This window comes from Psittacula echo (genome assembly GCF_963264785.1).
Source record: "Psittacula echo genome assembly, chromosome: 4".
In the NCBI taxonomy this organism is placed as follows: Eukaryota; Metazoa; Chordata; class Aves; order Psittaciformes; family Psittacidae; genus Psittacula; species Psittacula echo.
In genome coordinates this window covers 10,031,099-10,050,864 of record NC_137738.1, presented here as the reverse complement: position 1 = coordinate 10,050,864, position 19,766 = coordinate 10,031,099, and the positions used below count along the sequence as shown (strand labels likewise).

The 19,766-nt window shown below is 44.8% G+C and overlaps 1 protein-coding gene across 1 annotated transcript in view; it reads left to right on the top strand.

The window, feature by feature from the left end:
* Positions 1–19,479, top strand: part of ALK (ALK receptor tyrosine kinase) — a gene marked incomplete at both ends in the record, with an annotated part of 54,981 nt that extends 35,502 nt beyond the window's left edge. The window contains 12 exon segments of the mRNA XM_080615008.1: positions 405–503; positions 2,265–2,451; positions 4,603–4,693; positions 5,612–5,676; positions 6,559–6,688; positions 12,250–12,347; positions 13,367–13,459; positions 15,156–15,257; positions 16,716–16,850; positions 17,433–17,523; positions 18,809–19,451; positions 19,454–19,479. Coding sequence (XP_080471134.1) covers positions 405–503; positions 2,265–2,451; positions 4,603–4,693; positions 5,612–5,676; positions 6,559–6,688; positions 12,250–12,347; positions 13,367–13,459; positions 15,156–15,257; positions 16,716–16,850; positions 17,433–17,523; positions 18,809–19,451; positions 19,454–19,479 — 1,760 coding nt within the window.
* Positions 19,480–19,766: the final 287 nt, after the last annotated feature.

Sequence of the window (19,766 nt, the reverse complement as noted above, 5' to 3'; positions counted from 1 at the left end):
AGATGCATTTAGGAGGTGATATATTGCAGTCCTCCTTCTGCTTTTGTTGTGATTTGGCATTGATAGCAGCACTTTAACCCTGGCAATGTAATGTTCTTTCCACCTCCCCAACCTCCTGCCCCTGGTTTTATGGTCTTGTTTTCAATCCCAGGGAGTGCACATGTTAATTTGTTGATAGCAAACCATCTGTTTTAATGGCTGGATATTAATTGAGGAAAAGTGAAACAATGAGGTATTAGAGGTCAGAGATCCGGGGAGCAGATCGTGCCAGAGGTTGTTCCCTACACTATAGGAACAGCAGATGAGTAAATGGAAGAAAGAGCAGAAAAATCAGTCTGCAAAAAAGTGACTGCTGGAAGATCATTTCAAACATGTAATTCCTTCTTCTTCTGCTTCTTTTACAGCTGAGCCAGTGGTTCATCTCCCCCTCTCCTTGGTCTTGTCTGTAGTGACTTCAGCGTTGGTGGCTGCTTTAATTTTGGCTTTTTCAGGAATCATGATAGGTGAGTGTTTCTCTGCAAAAGATATTTCCATATGAGGGCTGGATATGAGCCAGGGATAATTGGACCCTGGGAAGCAAAGAATTCAGGTTTTTAACTACTGCAGTATTTAATGACACCTTCCCACACACACGCCTTAACTTCAGATTTCAGTAGTTGTTTCCAACCACAATTACCAATTTGAGGAGGTTTCAGTTACTGACTGCATCTTGAAAGAGACGTGATTCCTTGTGTTGTAGTGTAAAGCTGCCAGAACACAGCTGCCACTGTTTTTGTGAGATCTGGTGTTGGTCCTTAATGCCTAAAAGCAAGATTTTTATTTGTGTGCATATATACAGCTTTTGTCTCTTAATGTATGACATTTAGGCTTGAAATTCTCACATAGGCTCCCCTTTTACGAGCTGCTGCTTAGTAGGATTTGGGCATTTTTGGCATCTTTATTTGAAATTCTAAAAGGTACTTCTCACCCTTTAATTTTCCTTTTTTAAACAATTGCTCACTGTCATTCGATTGCAAGCAGAATAGATTTCAGTCAGTGAAAAGCGGCCAGGGATTCAAACCACAGCTCTGCCACCTTTCTTTGACCACACTGTATACAGCCTGCATGAGAGGAAGGATGTACCCAGAGCAGTAAATGGCAACTATTAAATTAGATCTGTGCAGCTGTTTCAGTTTTAAAAATTTCAGGAGTTATCAGTTGCACACACATGGTCCTACATGTATGATTTCTGGCCCAACAGTACCCCTTTAAAATTACTAATTAGTTCTCAGGGAACGGAAGAGTAATCCTCTTTCCATCCAACTACCCTATCATTGCCATCTCAGGAAAGAGCAGTGATTTAAAAAATCAAAGCAAAAGCAATGAGGAAGAAAATGAAGGACAGAACGGGTTTGTGGATAGGTCATTACATCCATCTGCCTTTGCGACTGCATGTTTACCCCTTAAATTCTTCCCCTGAGCAATGTCTGCTGGAGAAGATGCAGTATCTATTACCATCACAGGCTTTGGGCTCAATCAGCTCCCTCAGAAATCAATACTAAAGGTAACAGTGGTTTAACCTGGTCATGATTGGCATCTTGCTTTGAAAAAAAATACTGCAATATCAATTACTATTTCAAGAAATATCCACAGGATGTCTTCTTTCAAGGCGTGATTCCTTAATGATGTTTCAGAAGTATCAGTTAAGTGATTGAAGGAATATTACACTACCATAAACTGATTTCAAATGTAGTCCAACCCTGTTGTTTAGAAACACGCAGTTTTGCAAAATAAGCTTGTTTGCTGTACAGTGTGTTATTCTGAGGTAACAGTTTATTCTATCAATTTTTGAACAATATGATGCAATAATGCATTTCAGATTTTAGTCACTTCTGTGTGATTTAGGAAAGCAGGTTATATCCCAAGTTTGCAACTGGATTCGTTCTTGGAAGTTCCAGTTAAACTAAAGAGTAAACTAAACAGAACTAACTAAACTAAAACAAGAACTTCAGAACTGTGAAATTAGAAATCTCCACAAGTGGAGTTCATTGTACTTCTTCCAAACAGTTCATGAGCAAGCCTGTTTCTTTGGAAGATGTATAAATCAAAAGTTCCTGGAAACTTCAGATTCCATCTGTATTTATTTGATACACAGAAATATGACAGTCTGGTTTGATTCACTGAAATTTGGCCACATAGCAAATTCCAGTGAGATGTGCTGCACAGCTGCTGTCTTGCTCCAAAGTCAATCTGTGTCTCTGGTGTTCTGTATTCTCCATATGCAGTATATCGTCGGAAACACCAGGAGCTACAAGCCATGCAGATGGAGTTACAGAGCCCAGAATATAAGCTGAGCAAGCTGCGTACCTCCACCATCATGACAGACTACAATCCCAACTACTGCTTTGCAGGAAAGACTACATCCATTAGTGACCTCAAAGAGGTGCCTCGAAAAAACATCTCTCTTATCCGGTAAATTCATCTTTGCCTTACCCGTGCTTCACACTAGGCACACATGTATGCTGGCTCTCTAACATGAGCTCACATCTTTGTGCAGGCACATACAAATTCTAATGCTCTTTTAGGCTCATGCCCCTTTTCATAAAGTTACAGTAGTTAAGCCTGTGTGAAGGGGACTAGACATTGGCAGTCTTCTTGACCTTTTACAGGTGCAGTGTTAATCTGGGAGTATGAGAGGAATTGAAGAGTCACCATCAGTAACCCCAACACATCTTTTGCAGAATGTGCAATGGATGGGCCATTTCCAGTATTAACTGATGAAATGCTGGGAAGGCTGAGGCTTGTAGGAGGCTCTTTTAAAGTCTTTGGTAAAGATAATGACATCCTTAAGTAAAAGAGCAGGAAAATCAAGGGGTTTGGGACTGTCATACAGTATGAAAAAAAACTCCAGGAATATAAAACCAGCACGGTAGTCATGTCTACATCAGAACTTCTGGAGAGTTCAATATAGTCTCTTAAGAAACACTTGAAAATTCAGAGTTCTTTCCCACGTTGCTGTTCTGCAGGGTACAGTGTGTGCCATTTGTCAATGTGACACTACCCTGGTACCATGCAATTTTACACAGAAAACTGGGAAATTGAAGCAGGAGAGCTTAGAAGACTAGAGAGCTTATGCTGCTAATAACGATGATGCTCAGAGCAGTCTATGCAGTCTGCAATGCTTTGCTGCCTCTTATCTCACTCTCCCTTACCTGCACAACTTGCTGGACTGCATCTGGAAGTTTCCAGTGTACCCTGTGCTGCTGCTGCCTTTGACACTTGGGCTCTGGAAGGATTTTTGAAGTATGGCAAGCTGCAGAGAGCTGAGAGTTGATAAGGGCAGGGACTTTTTGGGAGGAGGTTGAGTTATGAGCTGTAGAGATCTCGTTTTATACACTCAGTTTTTAGTAAGTTGGTCAGGCTTAGCCAAGAATAGTGTTTCAAGCTGACACCTACAAAATGTTATTAAAAGAAGTGGCTGAGTCACAGGCAGCACAAGTCCTTCCTGTGGTTTCACTGGCCTTTATCCTGGTGAAACTACAGACAGAGCTTGTGCAACAACAGAGCAGATTGCCCATAGCAGCACCTATTTGAACAGCCAGAAGGGCAACAGCCCATACAAAAAGAGTCCATCAATGGACCAGACAGCAGAATCAGGGAGGCTCTGAGGCCAGATCTGGCTCTACCAGGAAGGTACCTGTTGTAGAAGAGAGCCTTATTGACAGCCTTTTACCCGGACTGAGATGCAGGAATGTCTCTTAGATGCTTGAACTTACTGCCCAATGTGCAACCCACGCAGGGTTAAGAGGGACTCAGGATCTGGGAAGCAGCCTCATTCTCTGAGTTATGTCATTAATGACATGCCACTTACGTTGTACAGCTATTGTTGTACCAGTTGACTTAATGTGAACTGAGTGAAGACTGAATGGATAGGTATGCAAAATCTGCATCACAAGGACATAGGACAGGATCTGTTGTGTGATTACTGTATTTCCTTTCTCTTTTTCTTATATCCTTACTCAAAATAAAACTGTAAATTTCATAATATGGTCAGTGCCAGAAACTATTCTCAGCATGAGTTCCTAGAGCAGAGTGCTTTACAAAGCCCTATCATCACCATTTACTGGCTAAGGTACTTACCCAGAATTACAAAATAAATCAGGAAAAGATCTTGGTTTAGAATTCAGGTCCTTTGAGAACCATTTTGCTCGTAGTTTCTCTTTCAATGTTTTCTTTAATGGTGGTGCATAAATATCATGGGAACTGTTAATGTGTTTAGGTTGTGGGAACACCAAGACTTAAGATGTATCTTTATTGACCTGCTTTGAAGGGCCCACCACTGTATCACTGACACCAACACCATAGAAGAGTGCAGTCCGCTCAGTGCCAGCAGCTTGATTTCACTGGTGACTTTGGTTTTGAGGATTGCTTTCACTACCAATTAAATACATTGTAGGTCCAGGAAAGATCACATCAATGTCTGGTTCCGGGCATAGTGTCCATATCCAGTTACCCTTGTTTCTCTGGTGTGAAAATTGTGAGCCCCTTCTGTGATCTGTGACCACAGTCTTATAATGTGTGTTCTCTGTAGTAAAACCTTCTTATCTTCTCTGGTCTGTCCAGGGGTTTGGGCCACGGAGCCTTTGGTGAGGTATATGAAGGTCAGGTGGCAGGGATCCCCAGCGACCCCACTCCCTTGCAGGTGGCTGTGAAAGTAAGTGAAAGTGTATGAGTTATCATGATGGTTTCATGCATCTTTCACCCTAGAGTCCCAATGCATTATAAAAATGAAGATGAATTAAGCATTACTGTAGTACTGAAGGATGTGGCTAGAAAGGTTACTGCTCTGTTGCAACACTTTAATCCATCATAGTTGATGGTACAGCTTGTAGCGTATGGGCTTTGTGAGACTATTAGTAGAGGTTTGTAAGTAGTAAATAGCAAAGATTTCTCACACAGCTGCAGTTTGATAAATAAATCCATCCTCTGTCCATCTTCCACATGCTATGCCTGGTGTGGACATCTGTCAAAAGCTTTTGAGTCAGAGGCCAAAGTTTTCACAGGGCCAAGAGCAGCATGCATCATGGAGCCTGCAGGTAGGAAATAGCTGGTTTTCCAGGGATCTCACCACTCCATTACAGGATGGATATGGACTGGATGTGTAGCTGTATCCTAAGAGGCCCTGATAAGGTTCTTCAGGCCTTCAGCAGCCTACCTAGCTTGTTTTTTCCTAGAGGTTACATAGCAACATAGTCCTACTGCTGATTATAGTTCATAGTCTTGCTGGGAGGTAGGAGTACTGAACTGTGAGAGAACTTGGGAACTGTGGTCTCTTTCCTCATCCTTTGTACCACGGAGTCCCATGTATTGAGCACAGTTCCCTGTACACTCTGGGCTATTTCCTTTGCTGGAAGGAGGATGACTGGTGTTGATGGGCCGTGTGTTCTGGTCTCCACCTTTCAAGAGACTTCACAGTCTAGATTAGTAATGGTCTAGTTGTTACCTTAGAGTGAGGTTTCTCTTAGAGAAACAGGGATTGCTGCAGAGAATGTTAGTGCTTTTGATGTGCCAGGTGTTCTGCATCTGTAAGTTTAAATATCTTCTCCTTGTCAACCTGTTCTGTCTTTTCCAGACATTGCCAGAAGTGTGTTCAGAGCAAGATGAATTGGACTTCCTCATGGAAGCTCTCATTATTAGGTGTGTATAAATAAGATCAACAGCACTTGTATAGGCTTGGAAAGCTAGCACTGTAAAGAAAAAAGTTGCTTTAAGAGGTAATGTCCACGCAACACAGCTAGTTGTTTTAGTGCATAGCTGTGAGTATTTTGCAAAGAGGATAGGCATTACCTTCCTGTTCTGTTCTTACAAATAAAGAGGCACCAGAGAGTGAAAGGCTAAATTTTCAAGAGGGTCTACACTGGCTTTCATTACTGAAATGAAACTCTTTAGGGCTAGTTTTCAGAATTGATAATAGGATCCTTTTATTTCTGTTAGTGATCAGAACATAAGGTAAAAACAAACTTTAGGAATTTGGGGTTGCGTGGTCAGAACTAAAAGGTGGCGTTGACTTAATGCTGCTCTCATGTCACATATCAGTGACATGTCCATTTCTCATCACATTGTTGAGGTCTGGAGAAATAAGGAATTATCAGAGACTAGACCTTGAGGAATAGCCCCTGCGTAAGCAGATCCCTATGTCAGTATGTTACTTGGAACAATTCTGCCCTAGCCCAGCTTCTACCCTTTGGATAGGGAAATTGAAAGCAGACTTGTCATTGTTATTATGCATCCTTCACTTTCTATGGCACACAAGTCTTACTGTATCCCAAAAAGGATGCAAAATACAGGAAAAGGCAGGAAAAGCAGCACTCCCCCTCCACTTCTGTTCCTGCACTATGAAGACCGACACAAAGTGCAGGGGTAGCACTTTATCCAGTTGCCCTATCTTTACCTTTGAGATTCGTTACTTTCTGGAAATAAAAATAAAAAATCCCCACAGCAAAACATTTGGATCCTTTTCTGCACCTTGTGCTTTTTGGATCAAAGCTGTTTCGTAATTGAATCTTCCTGTCTCCACAGCAAGTTCAACCACCAGAACATTGTGCGCTGTATTGGGGTGAGCTTGCAGGCACTGCCCCGTTTCATCCTGCTGGAGCTTATGGCTGGGGGTGACCTGAAATCCTTCCTGAGAGAGACACGGCCTAGACCGGTAAGAAAAGAGAAAATCTAAGTCTATTTAGTAAGCTGCTGCCACAAGGCAAATACGTAACTGTAAAAGAGCTGATCCATGCAGCTACTGTTTCCCAGCATTTTAGAGGGTCAGAATGTTCCTATTGCTGGAAGACCACTGAGGAGCAGGACACAGATGTATAGGGAGTTACACAAAGATGCCTCATCCCTGAACTTTGCTAGATAGCATTGCAGATACTGTCTAAAAACAGAATTAAATGAAAGAGGTTTGTTTGTTTGTTTTTAATAAGTTAAACTCTACTCTTAGCTTCCTCACACCAGCTGGGGGCAAGCTAGGAGGAAGCATTGAGCTAGTAATGCTAAGCCCGTTATTTAAACTGCTGATCAGGTGCATTTCTGTGGATATCTGCCAGTGCAAGTTTGACACAGGGAAGGAGAGAATCCAGCCTGGAGCTGTTGACTAAATAGCAAATACCTTTAGTCCAGAGTTTTAAAGATTTTTTTCCCACTGACATCAGCAACAGTAAGAAATGACAGTGAGTTAGAAATGTGAGAGAAATAAATTACGACTTCTAGAGAGGAATCACTATTTCAGAAGAAGTTTGCTCTGAGGATCAGAAAGGCACCCAGATGTTGTTAAGCACGAGAGCACAGCTTCATACTTTGTCTCTATGCTTTTTTGACATGGGGCAAATTGTTGGATTTTATCAGTACAAGAGACACAAATTGGCTCTAACAGATATAAATAAGATTCTTCCTCAAGGCATCTTGAAACAGATTGACTTTGTATTTTTGCCTTGCAGTCTGGTTTTCAGACTTATAAGATGCTTTGTGTTGCACAGGAGCACCACAGTCTTGAATAGGTTGCAGTAAAGTGTCTTCTGCCTGGTTAAGAAGGTTAAACACCCAGAAAGTGAAGATGTTTGCAAACTGAGCAAGCAGTCTTTATAAATAGAGGTTGGTTTTCTGTAGCACCTAGAGATGCTCTTGTCAGCTCATGCAAATGGGCTGAACTTGGTGGTAGGTGAATGGGGAAATTAAAGTTTTGCAATGTGGGCTCTGCTCTCACCCAGTACAGAGCAAAATGGCATGGGCAAGGTATGCTGCCTGGTAGGTGATTTGTTTAACATTGCCACCACAGGCTGTGCTAGATGTGTGAAGTGGCAGGTGGAACAGGATGGTCCAGGGCAAGGCATCAATCGTTTTGTAATGGAAGTATCTTTTTGGCTTGCTAAGTTAGGGAGAAAAACAAGCTCAGGATCTTGTGAGGAAGCACCAAGAGCATTAGTCCTGAAGGAATTTTTACCTACTTGCTGTAAAATCATCCAGTTACTTTTGTGGATGAAAACCCTTAATCTTTATAGGATGCAGTCATGGGAGCCTTCTCAGCTAAGGGGTTTCTCTTTGCCCAGTCATGAGGTCCTTCTTGAAAGCCAGAGCTTCAATTTCTGTTAGTGGTCACTCTCTGCAACCCCTGTGAAAGCTAACATCAGAAGAGGTGGATGATTCACTCAAGGCACAGCATACTTGGTATTTTGCTTTCTGCCTTCATAGTCTGTCCTTCCTTTCCTCTTCTTCCCTTGTCCTTCCTGACCTATTTGAAATTATCTGACACAGGGGCTGTTCACAGCACCTTGAAGATCCTCACCTATTCCTGCATTTAACTTGCTCCCAGGATTGAAGCAAACCTGGGACTCATGCTGCTGTTTTCTGCTTTGTCCCAGGCCTGTCACACTTGGGAAAAGCTGAGGTTCAAATGCAGGTGGGCAGTTGAAAGCCATAACTGATTCAGAAAAACAGTTTCCAGTCCCTCTTAAACAGTTGGGTGAATGTGAACAGCCTGACTTTGTGCAGACACAGACCCACATGTTTCTGCTCCACTTCTAACACCTTCCTTCTCTTTGCCCCCTATACCTGCTTGTCTTGCTTCTGCTGACATCCCATCTGGTGGCTGCCTGGCAAGAAAGACAGGATAATTCATTGTCTGGCTGCCAGGGCAGCTTCTGAGGGGTTGTGGCACCTGTGAGTCCTGAGAAATCAGGCTCTGGTGCACGTTCTACTGCTGGATCAGAAACTATGAGGGTAGGAGACTTCACTGATGAGAGATGAGATGTGTGCAGGGTGTTGTGCTCTCTAAAGTATGGGATCAAGCTGTAGAAGTGGATTTACCCTCTGCATATACTTGAGATGTGACAGTCTGTGTACGTGAGACCTGTGTCTCAGTACTGCTGATGTATCTTTGCACTGCTGTTAATGAACCCTGAGCTGCTTTGTTTCTGCTATCGCTCATTCAAGGAAGACAGGCAGAAGATAGGCATAGCAGACTAGACATCTAGCTTTCCAGGCCCATTAAAGGAAAGGGAAGACAAGGAACAATGCAGAGTAAACAGGCTTCAATAAGCTTTGTTTCCAACAGGAATTGATTGAACACACAAGACCTAGCTGACTGACTCAGTAACAGAGGTGCACTGTTACTGTGCAGTAAGCACTGTATGAATTACTGTTGTTATTTCCCCTTGTTTTTTCCCAGTTTTGTATTTTCCAGCTGATTTCCTTACTACCTTATCTTTCCCACCTACTTCTGCTTTCAGCCTGATTGCAAAGGAGGGATGTATGTGTTCATTCTCTACCTTCATCCCCCAGTTGCTCTCCCCACTTCCCTGCCAGTAATTTCAAATTCATTTGCTAGTTTCAGTCAAATTTAATAGAGGTGTGAACGGCATTAACTTGGCATTAATTCTGAGACTTGAGGGAAAAGGAAGTAGTGACCACTAGAGTGACCACTGAGAAAAACAGTTGTCTTGCTTGGTTTGCCACTGGCCTGTGAGAACCCATGTGACTTGAAGCAAGACACATGCATCATGCTGCCATACAATGCCACTGAAAAACGTGGAAGGGAGCAAGGGAAATGGTGGAGAAGGTAGAGCGAGGGAAGGGGGAACTTCAGACATTGTAAGGGACATGAAATGAGAAGCTAGAGCTACCACAGGAGGTGTCCAAGACATGGGATTCTGTTTAATGGGAGATTAAGATACTGCCAGCACAGGTTATTGCATGTTGTTCATCTGTGTTCTTCATGTGAATAATGGAAGCAATGTTCAGCCAAAATGTTATGATTTTTCTGGACTCAAGGCAAGAATGATCATATGCATAAGCCACATGTTCATCCATCATCAGTGATAAAATACCAGTGATTTTTGTGGAATTCTTTATGCCAGGTCTGCTGCATAAACTCAAACTCATACTACTTTGTAAGGCCAGGGTTTACAACCCTGAAGGGTTTCAGTGTTCCTTTTCTAGTAAGAGTTTCACATCTTCCCCCTCACCTGGAGAGAGGCAGTCTGTTAGATTCTGAGATGCCTGGAATTGGAGCCTTCACTCATAATGAGCGTTGCAAAATTGTCCATTCTGAGAAGTTCAGTGCTGATCTTCCTCACACACAGCACAGCAATCAAAGAACAGCTCCGGAAGATAAATCGTATACAGATAAATGATTCCTTCCTTTGTGTTGTGCAGCCTGTTGCACAGAGCAGTGATTACACTGAACAATACACAGAATTTCCATCACCTTTAGCAAGATTCAGCCTCACTGTAGGAGGTATCACACAGGTGCTCTGAGCAGCAGTGCATTGCAGCTGGCATTGTCTGTTCATCTGGGGAGCAAAAGCTGTAAAGGGAATCCTTTGGTGTCTCAAGGCTGCTTCCCTTGCAAAATGAATCCCAAAGCTCCGTTTTTCAAATAGATTACACAGCTAAATTGTCCTTGGCTGGGCAGTCACATCTGTTTTGGGACTGTATTTAGTCAAATAAAAGGTGGAAGGAATCCATCCAAGGAGAGGACAGGAAGGGGGGAAAAAGTGAAAAGAAGAAAAAGCTGTGCCGTCCATATGAGCTTGCAGCTTCAGCCTACTGGCTGTCTTGCAGTTCATCTCAAGTCTGGAAACAACTAGTAAAGAATTGGGCTTTTTACTTGGTTTTCACTTAAGGTTACTGACCCTTGTTAAGAAGAGGAGGAAATAGGTAGATAGCGGTACTCATTTCCCTTTGATTATGCCCTGAAAGGGTAAAAGAAGGCATCTGCATCCTTTCTTACTGTAGCCATCTAGCGTAGCTGGTGAGTCACTTCAACTCACAGAGGTAGAAAGATTATTCCTCCTTCCTCACAAAAGGCGGGTGGGGAGAGAGGCCTTATGTTTTCAGGAAATGATGGCTCTACGAAAGGAAGAGTTTAGGGGGAGACCCAGTCCAGTGTTTTAAAGAATCAGTTAAGTATATATATGCAATGAACTGTACTGTGCAAGTAATGAAAACCAGGCAGGTGATACAAAGACACAAATGGTTTTGTTTTATGGCACCACACTGAAAACAAATAGGCTTTGTTCACACAGAGATGCAGTATTTTTCAGTTATGTCATTAGTCAAGAATTGAGGCCAGGTTTTTCCTTGTCTCTTCAGAAGACGTTAAGCCTTTTTTAGCTTTTACCAGCCAGTGCTCACCGTTTCAGTACTGGCTGCTGCCTGCCACAGAGCCTGAAGTTATTTCCAGTCCCAGTTAGCAGTGTTTTAGGTCAGGTAGGATGGCCAGCACAGCATCACATCAGTCTGAAGACACGTCTTGTCACAACAAACGGGCTGGCAGAGCCAGCAGTTCCTGTCACTGAAGGACCCATGCTGGTTTGTGTGTCGGTGGGGGAAACCCCATGGGCAGGTGTGCCTTTTGGGCACTGGGCAGAATGGTAGGTGTTAAAAGACAGAGCTTAGAGGGTGGGATAGGCTTGTTTGGTTCAGTAACTAAGGCTAATGCACACTTAGCTATCATCTGTGGGATAAGCAGTCACTGCCACCCCATTGTTTGACATCACCCTGATGGCATCAGCAGTTTTCTCCTCCCCCACAGGACTGGCTGCAGGGATCACTGATTCACACCTCAGTGCAGAAGCTGATGGGTTGGCTTCAGAGGCTGGCAAACACAAGCCAGGGCTAAGCCTGCTCTTTTCACTATAAAGCATGTGGCTCCTGCTGGCAAGAGCTGTAGACTTCATCAGAGGGGCAGGAGCAAGGAGTTGGCAGCTTTAGTCTTCCATAGCTGCACAAACCTGTGTCAGTGTTCTAAGGGACAAGATAAAACCTACACAGATGTGGAGGAGGGAAAGAGCAAATGTGACTCATGCCATTATACAAAATGTCATTCTCAGTGTTCAAGGTGACTTTAGAGAGGAGTTAGCAATAATAAAAAGAAACTGAGTGAGGACCAGTTCAGGCTGCAGATCTCAAAACTCATGCTGAAAATCAGAAGTATGTCCCATGAGAACGGGAGGAAGTTCTTACAGGGGCATCCCAATGGAGCTGGAAAATAGGATCCAGCTGTTCTGATTCTGTCCCTGGGATTTGTATAACATTGTATCTGCACATCCTTTGCATAGTTCATGGAAATGAATTCTCTCACGCACATTTTTGTTATCGCTTTGTGTATTAACATCTGAGCTATGTCACTTGTTTGAGAGTTCCCAGTGCTGTATCACTGATGAATCATGCCATGTTCTTGCTTTTAACCTGCATTTGTCCCTTGTCTTTTCATAGAATCAGCCCTCCTCCCTTTCCATGCTGGACTTGCTCCATGTGGCTCGTGACATTGCTTGTGGGTGTCAGTACCTGGAGGAGAACCACTTCATTCACAGGTAGGTGAGCACATTTGTGTCAGCATGGACAAGCCACGACAGATCAGCACAGACTAATGCCCTGCTTTGTATGTTTATGTCCTGCTGCACTCTAGTGGCTGGATACCTTTAAACAAGGTAGATAGAATAATAGCAGCAGTTAACAGGAAAGCTGCTATAAATCAGGTTGCAGAGGTCTGTAGTTTTACCAGAAATTCTGAGTTCTGTGTCAGTGCCTGCCTTGGATACTCTGCAAATGGAAGCACAATCTTGTGACAGAAGTCTCTAACTCTCTCCCCATTGTCAGTTTTGCTTAGTTCCTTCCCGCTCATTCTGGAACCCTTTTCTCTCTCGAAGACAAGTAAAGCCAGAAGTGCAACACCTTGTGACTACTGTTACCTGCCCCTGCAGGTAACTTAGCTTACCCTGCAGGTAACAGGGCTGTTTGGCCATTGGGTAGAGACAGATTGTAGTTCACTCTTCTGAAAGAGTTACCTGCAAGCTATGCCTGCATGTTATTCAGATCTCGAGGTTTACTTCAGCCCAGCAGAGGTGGAGCTGGAGCTTTAGCTGCATACACAGGTTCAGGCCCATACCTTGTCTTCAGAGCAACACCTGCACATTGCTGTTGCCTCTGACAACAGCATTTGACAATATTTGAACAAGTATGCAGGTCAGTGGCTCATTCCCCAGGCAGCTTGATGTTGATACTAGTACAATGCTGAAATCAGCCCTACTGCTTGAAACTTCTTAGAGACTTAAAAATAGCTCCTGGGGTGAAGGGAGGCTCACAGGAGGCCAGGCCTTTCAGCTAGAAGATGTTATGTGAAGTTTAAAGAGGAAATATTAAAGAGCAGAGCTGCTCCTGCTGTTGGGTAGATTGGAAATTGGGACTACAAACACTGACTTTTCTGGCTGCTGTGAGCTCTCTGCAGCTCAGAAAAGCAGGTACTCTTCTTTGTTTTCTTTTTGGCTTGCAAAATTGTTGAATGATTAAGTGGATCTTCTCTTTCTGTTGCTTTTCTTCCCTTTCCTTGTAGGGATATTGCTGCGAGGAACTGCCTCCTTACCTGTCGAGGGCCTGGGAGAGTGGCTAAAATTGGAGACTTTGGAATGGCCCGGGATATATACAGGTAGCAGAGCTAAGTCCAGGGTACCCACAAGTGGCAGCTCCCTAAAATGAGGGAGGAGCATTGTTTGTGCAGGAGAGCAGGCTTGTGTGCTGCTCTGCATGACCCTATCAAGGCCAAGAGCCAAGAAACCCACCCTGATGAATCCCAGCTAATCCTTTTTTGGTGGTCACGTGTAGCGCTCTGGACACTTTTCCCATTCCAGACAGCTTTCTTTTGGATAACGAAGTCTGATGGTGATGGACATTTCCTTCCTCTTGTACTGTGTCCTCAGTTTCTTTACTTTCTCCACATTGAATGGCATTGATGTGCTCTTCTGTTCTATGGTCCCAAGTAATTCTGAGTTTAATGTCTTTCCTTGATACTACCCCTGCCCCTTTGGTTTGGTATCATCAGTAAATCTCTTCAATTTACTGCTCATAAAGGAGGAAGGTGCAGAGGAAGGTCACGAAAATGTAATCACCCAGACTGGAATTCAGCCAGGACACAGGGTTAACCACTCTGCTCTTGCAAGAAGTGCCAGGAAATCTTTAATGACCATGAGCAGTCAGGGCTGCAGTTTGATATCTCATCTTCAGATAGCACCTCCAGAAGTGTAGCACCATGTCCTGCTGTGCTGAGGAATTGATTTGCCTCTGATTCAGAGAAGGGACTACCTTGTACTCAGTCACCCACACCATTTATTCCAGTGCCTTACCTTCTTTTTTTTCCTTCTTGGGGATTCTCCTGTGCAATTACTAAGCCAGGCCTGGCTCTGCTTAACTTGAGATCTGACAGTATCGCAGCCTGAGATGATGCAGAGTGCTACCTTCACAACTGAAGTGTATCAGAGATGCTTTTTTTCCCCCCTTTTCCTCTTTTCCTTCACAAAGAGGCCCCATTCTGCCCCACTGTCAGATGGTACTCTGCTGGGACAAAGTAGCATCTGTCACACACACAATCAGCAGAACCGACTGCCAAGATGAATGCCTTGGTGCTGAGTTTTCAAAGGTGCCTTTGAAGTTTGCACATGTTTCTGTGTCCAGGAATATCTTTTGGATGCTCAGGCTGTGTTGTTACGAACAGTGATACCAGCAGGCATGAGCAGCCTCCTGCAGCCACCAGCACAGGATCTGGGGCTTGTAGGTTTTGTTTGAAATGGCAGTGACACTGAAGGACTGATGTAATTTCTGTCTCAGGAAGTGGAAAGCACAGGAGGTAGGTTTTGTACTACTGCCCCAGCTCTAGTGGCCGAGAACCCTCCTTCTCAAGCTTCTTATTTTAAGAAAGAGGTTTGGATTTCACTTGCAGTGCTTTAGACTGGATACCTATGGGATGGCCTTTATTTTTGGTGGAGATTCTCAAGGTGCAAGGTGAGGTAGAGGTCTTGCTGTGGCTGAAAAGGACAAGAAGACAGCTGTGCCAGCTGTGCTGTGTGATTAATTCACTTAGGAGTATGCAGAGAAGGATAACTTGGGTTCACCAGATCAGGCCTAAAGTGAGGTAGATTACAGCAGTCCTTCCATGGTCTGCCCATTTCCACTACTTTTGTTGGAAGGAACAGCGTTTCACTTCATTCCTTCAGCATTTTCTCAGCCACACTGTTTTGCTTAAGTCAGTCATTCCTCTGGCTCACGATTTTAATGTTTGTAATTATGAAAAACCTGAATTAATGACATCTTCTGAATTCCTGGCTCTTTGTTTTGTTTGTTCTTTGCAGAGCCAGCTACTATCGGAAGGGTGGGTGTGCAATGTTGCCTGTCAAATGGATGCCTCCTGAGGCTTTCATGGAAGGGATATTTACATCAAAAACAGACACATGGTGCGCTTCCTTTCCTTCCCTGTCCAGTCTGTCTGTGTTGTAACTCCTTCTGTGAAGTGTGAATGTTTTGTAAAAGCATGTTCTGGTTCATTGCTTCTTTACTAAAAAGAGAGCCAGTAACCTTGGAGGAGACAAAGCAACAGGAATGTCTGTAGTGTTGGCTAGGGAATGGGGAATGTTTTTATTGTACTCTGAGCTACAAGTGAGGGCTCTGGAGCTCAGAGCATCAGTGGGTGTCTCGGGCATGTTCACACAGGATAGCTTATCCAAGAGGAAGAGTCTGCCATAAATGATCAGGCCCCTGCTCCACTCAGTCCTGTCTCCAGCAGTGGCTGATGTCTCAGAAAAGCGTAACCTGACTTTTGCATTTGTTAACATCCAGTTGAACAGTGCTGAGTACAAAGACAAAGCAGCTGTCTTTACCTGCCTGTATTGTAGACTTCACTCACTGAATAGTCAGCTGTTGATATTCATTTCAGGCTGGATCCATGGGCTGTGGCCAGTGGGATGATGTTCAAGAAGGCAAAGTGCCAGGTCCTGCACTTGCGCCACAACAACCCCCTGCAATGCTCCAGGCTTGGGGAAGAGCAGCTGGAAACTGCTCATGGGAAAGGAGCTGGGGATGCTGATTGATGGAGCTGAACATGAGCAGCTTGTACCCAGGCAACCAGGAAGCCACCAGCATCCTGGCCTGTATCAGCACCAGTGTGGCAGCAGGGCCAGGGCAGTGGTTGTCCCCCTGCACTGGGTACTGGTGAGGCCACACGTCGAATCCTGTATTCAGCTCTGGGCCTCTCACTACCAGAGAGACATTGAGGTGCTGGAGCGGGGCCAGAGAAGGGCAATGGAGATGATGCAGGGCCTGGAGCACAACTGTGATGGGAAACAGCTGAGGGACCTGGGGGAGTTTAGTCTGTAGAAAAGAAGGCTCAAGGGGGACCTTATCGCTCTCTACAACTGCCTGACAGGAGCATGGAGCCAGGAGGGGGCTGGGCTCTGCTCCCAAGGCACAAGGGACAGGACAAGAGGAAACGGCCTCAAGCTGCACCAGGGGAGATGAGGAACAGTTCCTTCTCCAGAGGGTGCTCTGGCGTTGGAACAGGCTGCCCAGAACAGTGCTGTAGACACCGTCCCTGGAAGTGTTCATACACCATGTAGCCAAGGCCCTCAGTGCCATGGCTTGGTGGTGGCCTTGGCAGTGCTGCGGAATGGTTGGACTTGATCTTAAAGGTCTTCTCCAACTTGGTTGATTCTATGATTCTGTGATTAAATGATTAAATTCACCTTTGCAGCTGTGCAGCTTATTTATGTCTGAATCCTGCAGCAGTGATTTGCACAAGCTGCTGAGCACAGACTGCAAAGGGCAGTGGTGATGGTACTGCACCTAAGGGCATTGCCCCTTGGTGATGGTCATTCCCAAGTATCCTTCACTGTGTTTTCCTTTGCTTCCGTATTCAGGTCCTTTGGCGTGTTGCTGTGGGAGATATTCTCTTTGGGATACATGCCCTACCCTAGCAAAAGTAACCAGGAGGTTCTGGAGTTTGTCACCAATGGAGGAAGGATGGATCCACCTAAAAACTGCCCTGGCCCTGTGTATGAGATTTAAACTTCTGTATATTCATGCAGATAATTTCTATTTCAAATGCTGTTCTCTAGTCAGAAGTTAATGACTTTTAAGATTGATCTTATCATGGCTCTTCTGCCTTATTGGATTTGAGTGCCAGTGACTTCTCTACTATTTAATTTTGCTGTCTGTTCTGAATGATTCAGAATAATTCAGGGCCCCTTTGAGAAGTACTGGCCGCTGCTTGCTTGGTCAGAGATGGTACAAGATTTGTCTTAGGTTAGCTCTGAAACTGCAAGTGCATAAGGGTGTTCACAGATAGGGAAAACTGGGCTCTGTTATCTGTAGCCCTGCCTACCTTTAGTGAATTGTTCAAAGTATTCTGGGTAGGTGAGTTATTTCTCTGATGTGCTGTGAATTTCACCCCACTATTGGCCACGTTTCAGTGGTGACCAGGACATCAGTTGTCTGACTCCAGGGAAGGCAGATCACTCTTACTTATTAGAAGTCAGAGTCATGATGGGTGCTTATGGGTTTTAAGCTCCAGTGACCAGCTGTTATGTACCAACAGGATCTGCCATTTATGAGTATCTCCTGTTCTGCTCTTTCAGTTATCGCATTATGACCCAGTGTTGGCAGCACCAGCCTGAAGACCGGCCAAATTTTGCCATAATCCTGGAGAGGATTGAATACTGCACCCAGGTATTGCCTCCAGCGAGATGGGTGGACAGGGTTCTTCTTGAGGAATGGTCTAGGCAAGCCAGAACATGAGATGAGAAGGCAACACTACATTTCTGCAGTCAGCAGGCCAGGCAGACTGATGTCGCCAGGGACCAGTGGCCAGGATATTTCCCTCATTGGGTGATTGATCCTTCTTGTCTTTCACTGCTGTGTGTAAGACACAGGCTTACACAAGCTTACAAAGCTTTACAAACAACAGACCTGTAGCTCTGCTTCTGCTTATGAAGGAGCAGATTCCACCAAGCAAAAGAGCTATGACAGGCCTGAATCATACACACTTCATGTGCTCCATGTCAGCCACTTCGTCCCAGTGTTTACCCTTAAGACATGGTCAGTACTGTGCAGAAATGGTTCTGGCTTAGAGCACCCTTTGGTCCTGGCTTAGAGCAGCTGTCCTGGCAGTGGAGACAGCCATGCTGCCCAGGGAGTGGGGATTCTGAGGCTCGGCAGTGGGAAGGGCTGTGGCTGACTTTCCAGGCGAAAATCTGATTTTTTTTTTTTTTTACCGCTATTTTTAGCTTGTGAGGAGTGGAGCAGTTTGGGAAGTGTTTTGCTGCCTGCATCAGTGCAGGCTTCTTGTGTGGCATCACACAAGTTTGCCTTCTCTCGCTGTTTGGATAGCTTGGTCTGTGTTTCATGTGTGTTTGGATCCTGCGATTGGGAGGCATTGTTTTCTGTGATCTCCAGCTTGCCAGGGCGTTAAGCAATAACTGAAGGTTGCCCAGATCACCACATTTTCTCTCAGTTTAATTTTCAGAACTGCTTAAATAGCTCAGAACCACAGTCCCTATGGAATTGGGCTACAAGGGGTCTGCCAGGTTGCCTTCTGCATTCCCACCCTCCTCTGTTGTGTGGAGGCAATACTTTCATGGCCAAAACTCTCTCAATATTATCTGTGAACGTTATGAACTTCGAGATTATATAGATTCCAAAACAACATTCCCACAGGAAATTTGGCTTGACATAAAACGTGTTTTTCATTCTTTTTGTGCCTCTGCTGTTCTGTGGCGAGTTTTAGAGTTGTTGGGTTTTTATAAAGAGTTCGATTTTAAGGGTATCCCATTGCATCTCACAGCTAACTGCATTTGGTCAGCATCCTCTACACATGAAATGTGGGCTCTGGATAGTGGGAGCGATGCTTTTTGATCATTGCTGACAGCTGTCAGCTGTGTTGAGTTTTTAATCAAGCTCAAGGATACGTGATCGTAGCAGACTTTTGAGAAATTCGTGTTGTTCTCTCTGACAGGATCCAGATGTGATCAACACTGCTTTGCCGGTAGAGTATGGCCCATCAGCTGAGGAGGAGGAGAAGGTAGCAATGTGCCCCGATGATCCAGAAGGAATTCCACCTCTCTTGGTCTCCACACACCAAGACAGAAAGGATGACAAGCAAACTCTGCCATCTCCACCACCCCTACCATCAACCATCACTGCTGGGAAACCTGTAGGGAAAGTGGGAGCCTTGGAACCACCAGTGCCAGGGAAGGTGCAGTCAGCATCAGCAGGAGGACATATCAACATGGCCTATGCCCAATCCAATCCCCCTTCGGAGCTGCGCAAAAGCCGGGGCTCAAGAAACAAGCCCACCAACCTCTGGAATCCAACCTATGGTTCCTGGTTTGCAGAGAAGCAGGCCAGCAAAAACAGTTCTCTGCTGGAGAAGGAGATGCCCGAGAGGGAAAATGTGGGACAGGAAGGAAACTGTACTGTGGGGCCCAACATTGTGACTGGCAGGCTGCCAGGCTCCTCCCTGCTATTAGAGCCATCTTCCCTAACAGCAAGCGTTAAAGAAGTGCCTCTCTTTAGGCTCCGCCACTTCCCCTGCGGGAATGTCAACTATGGATATCAGCAGCAGGGCTTGCCCTTGGAAGCCTCCACACCACCGTGCACTGGCAGTTACGAGGACCCTGTCCTTAGAAACAAGAGCCACATAACCCAGCAGGGGCTGTGAGAGCCCTCTACCCTCTTGACTTCCCCCCCACCATGGCCCCTGAGCCTTGAAGAGATGTCCCATTACCCAATACACCACGAGCAAGGGATCTGACAGCATTACCTTCTGTTTTGTGCCAACTTGCTCCAGAAGTGCCACCCTTGAAGCCGTAATTTCAACTATCCTGAGAGGCTTCAAATCACTGGAGCCCAAATACAGCAAAAGAAACAAGGGGGAGGGAGGATACAGGAAAGATGTTACCTGCAAGGCCCAG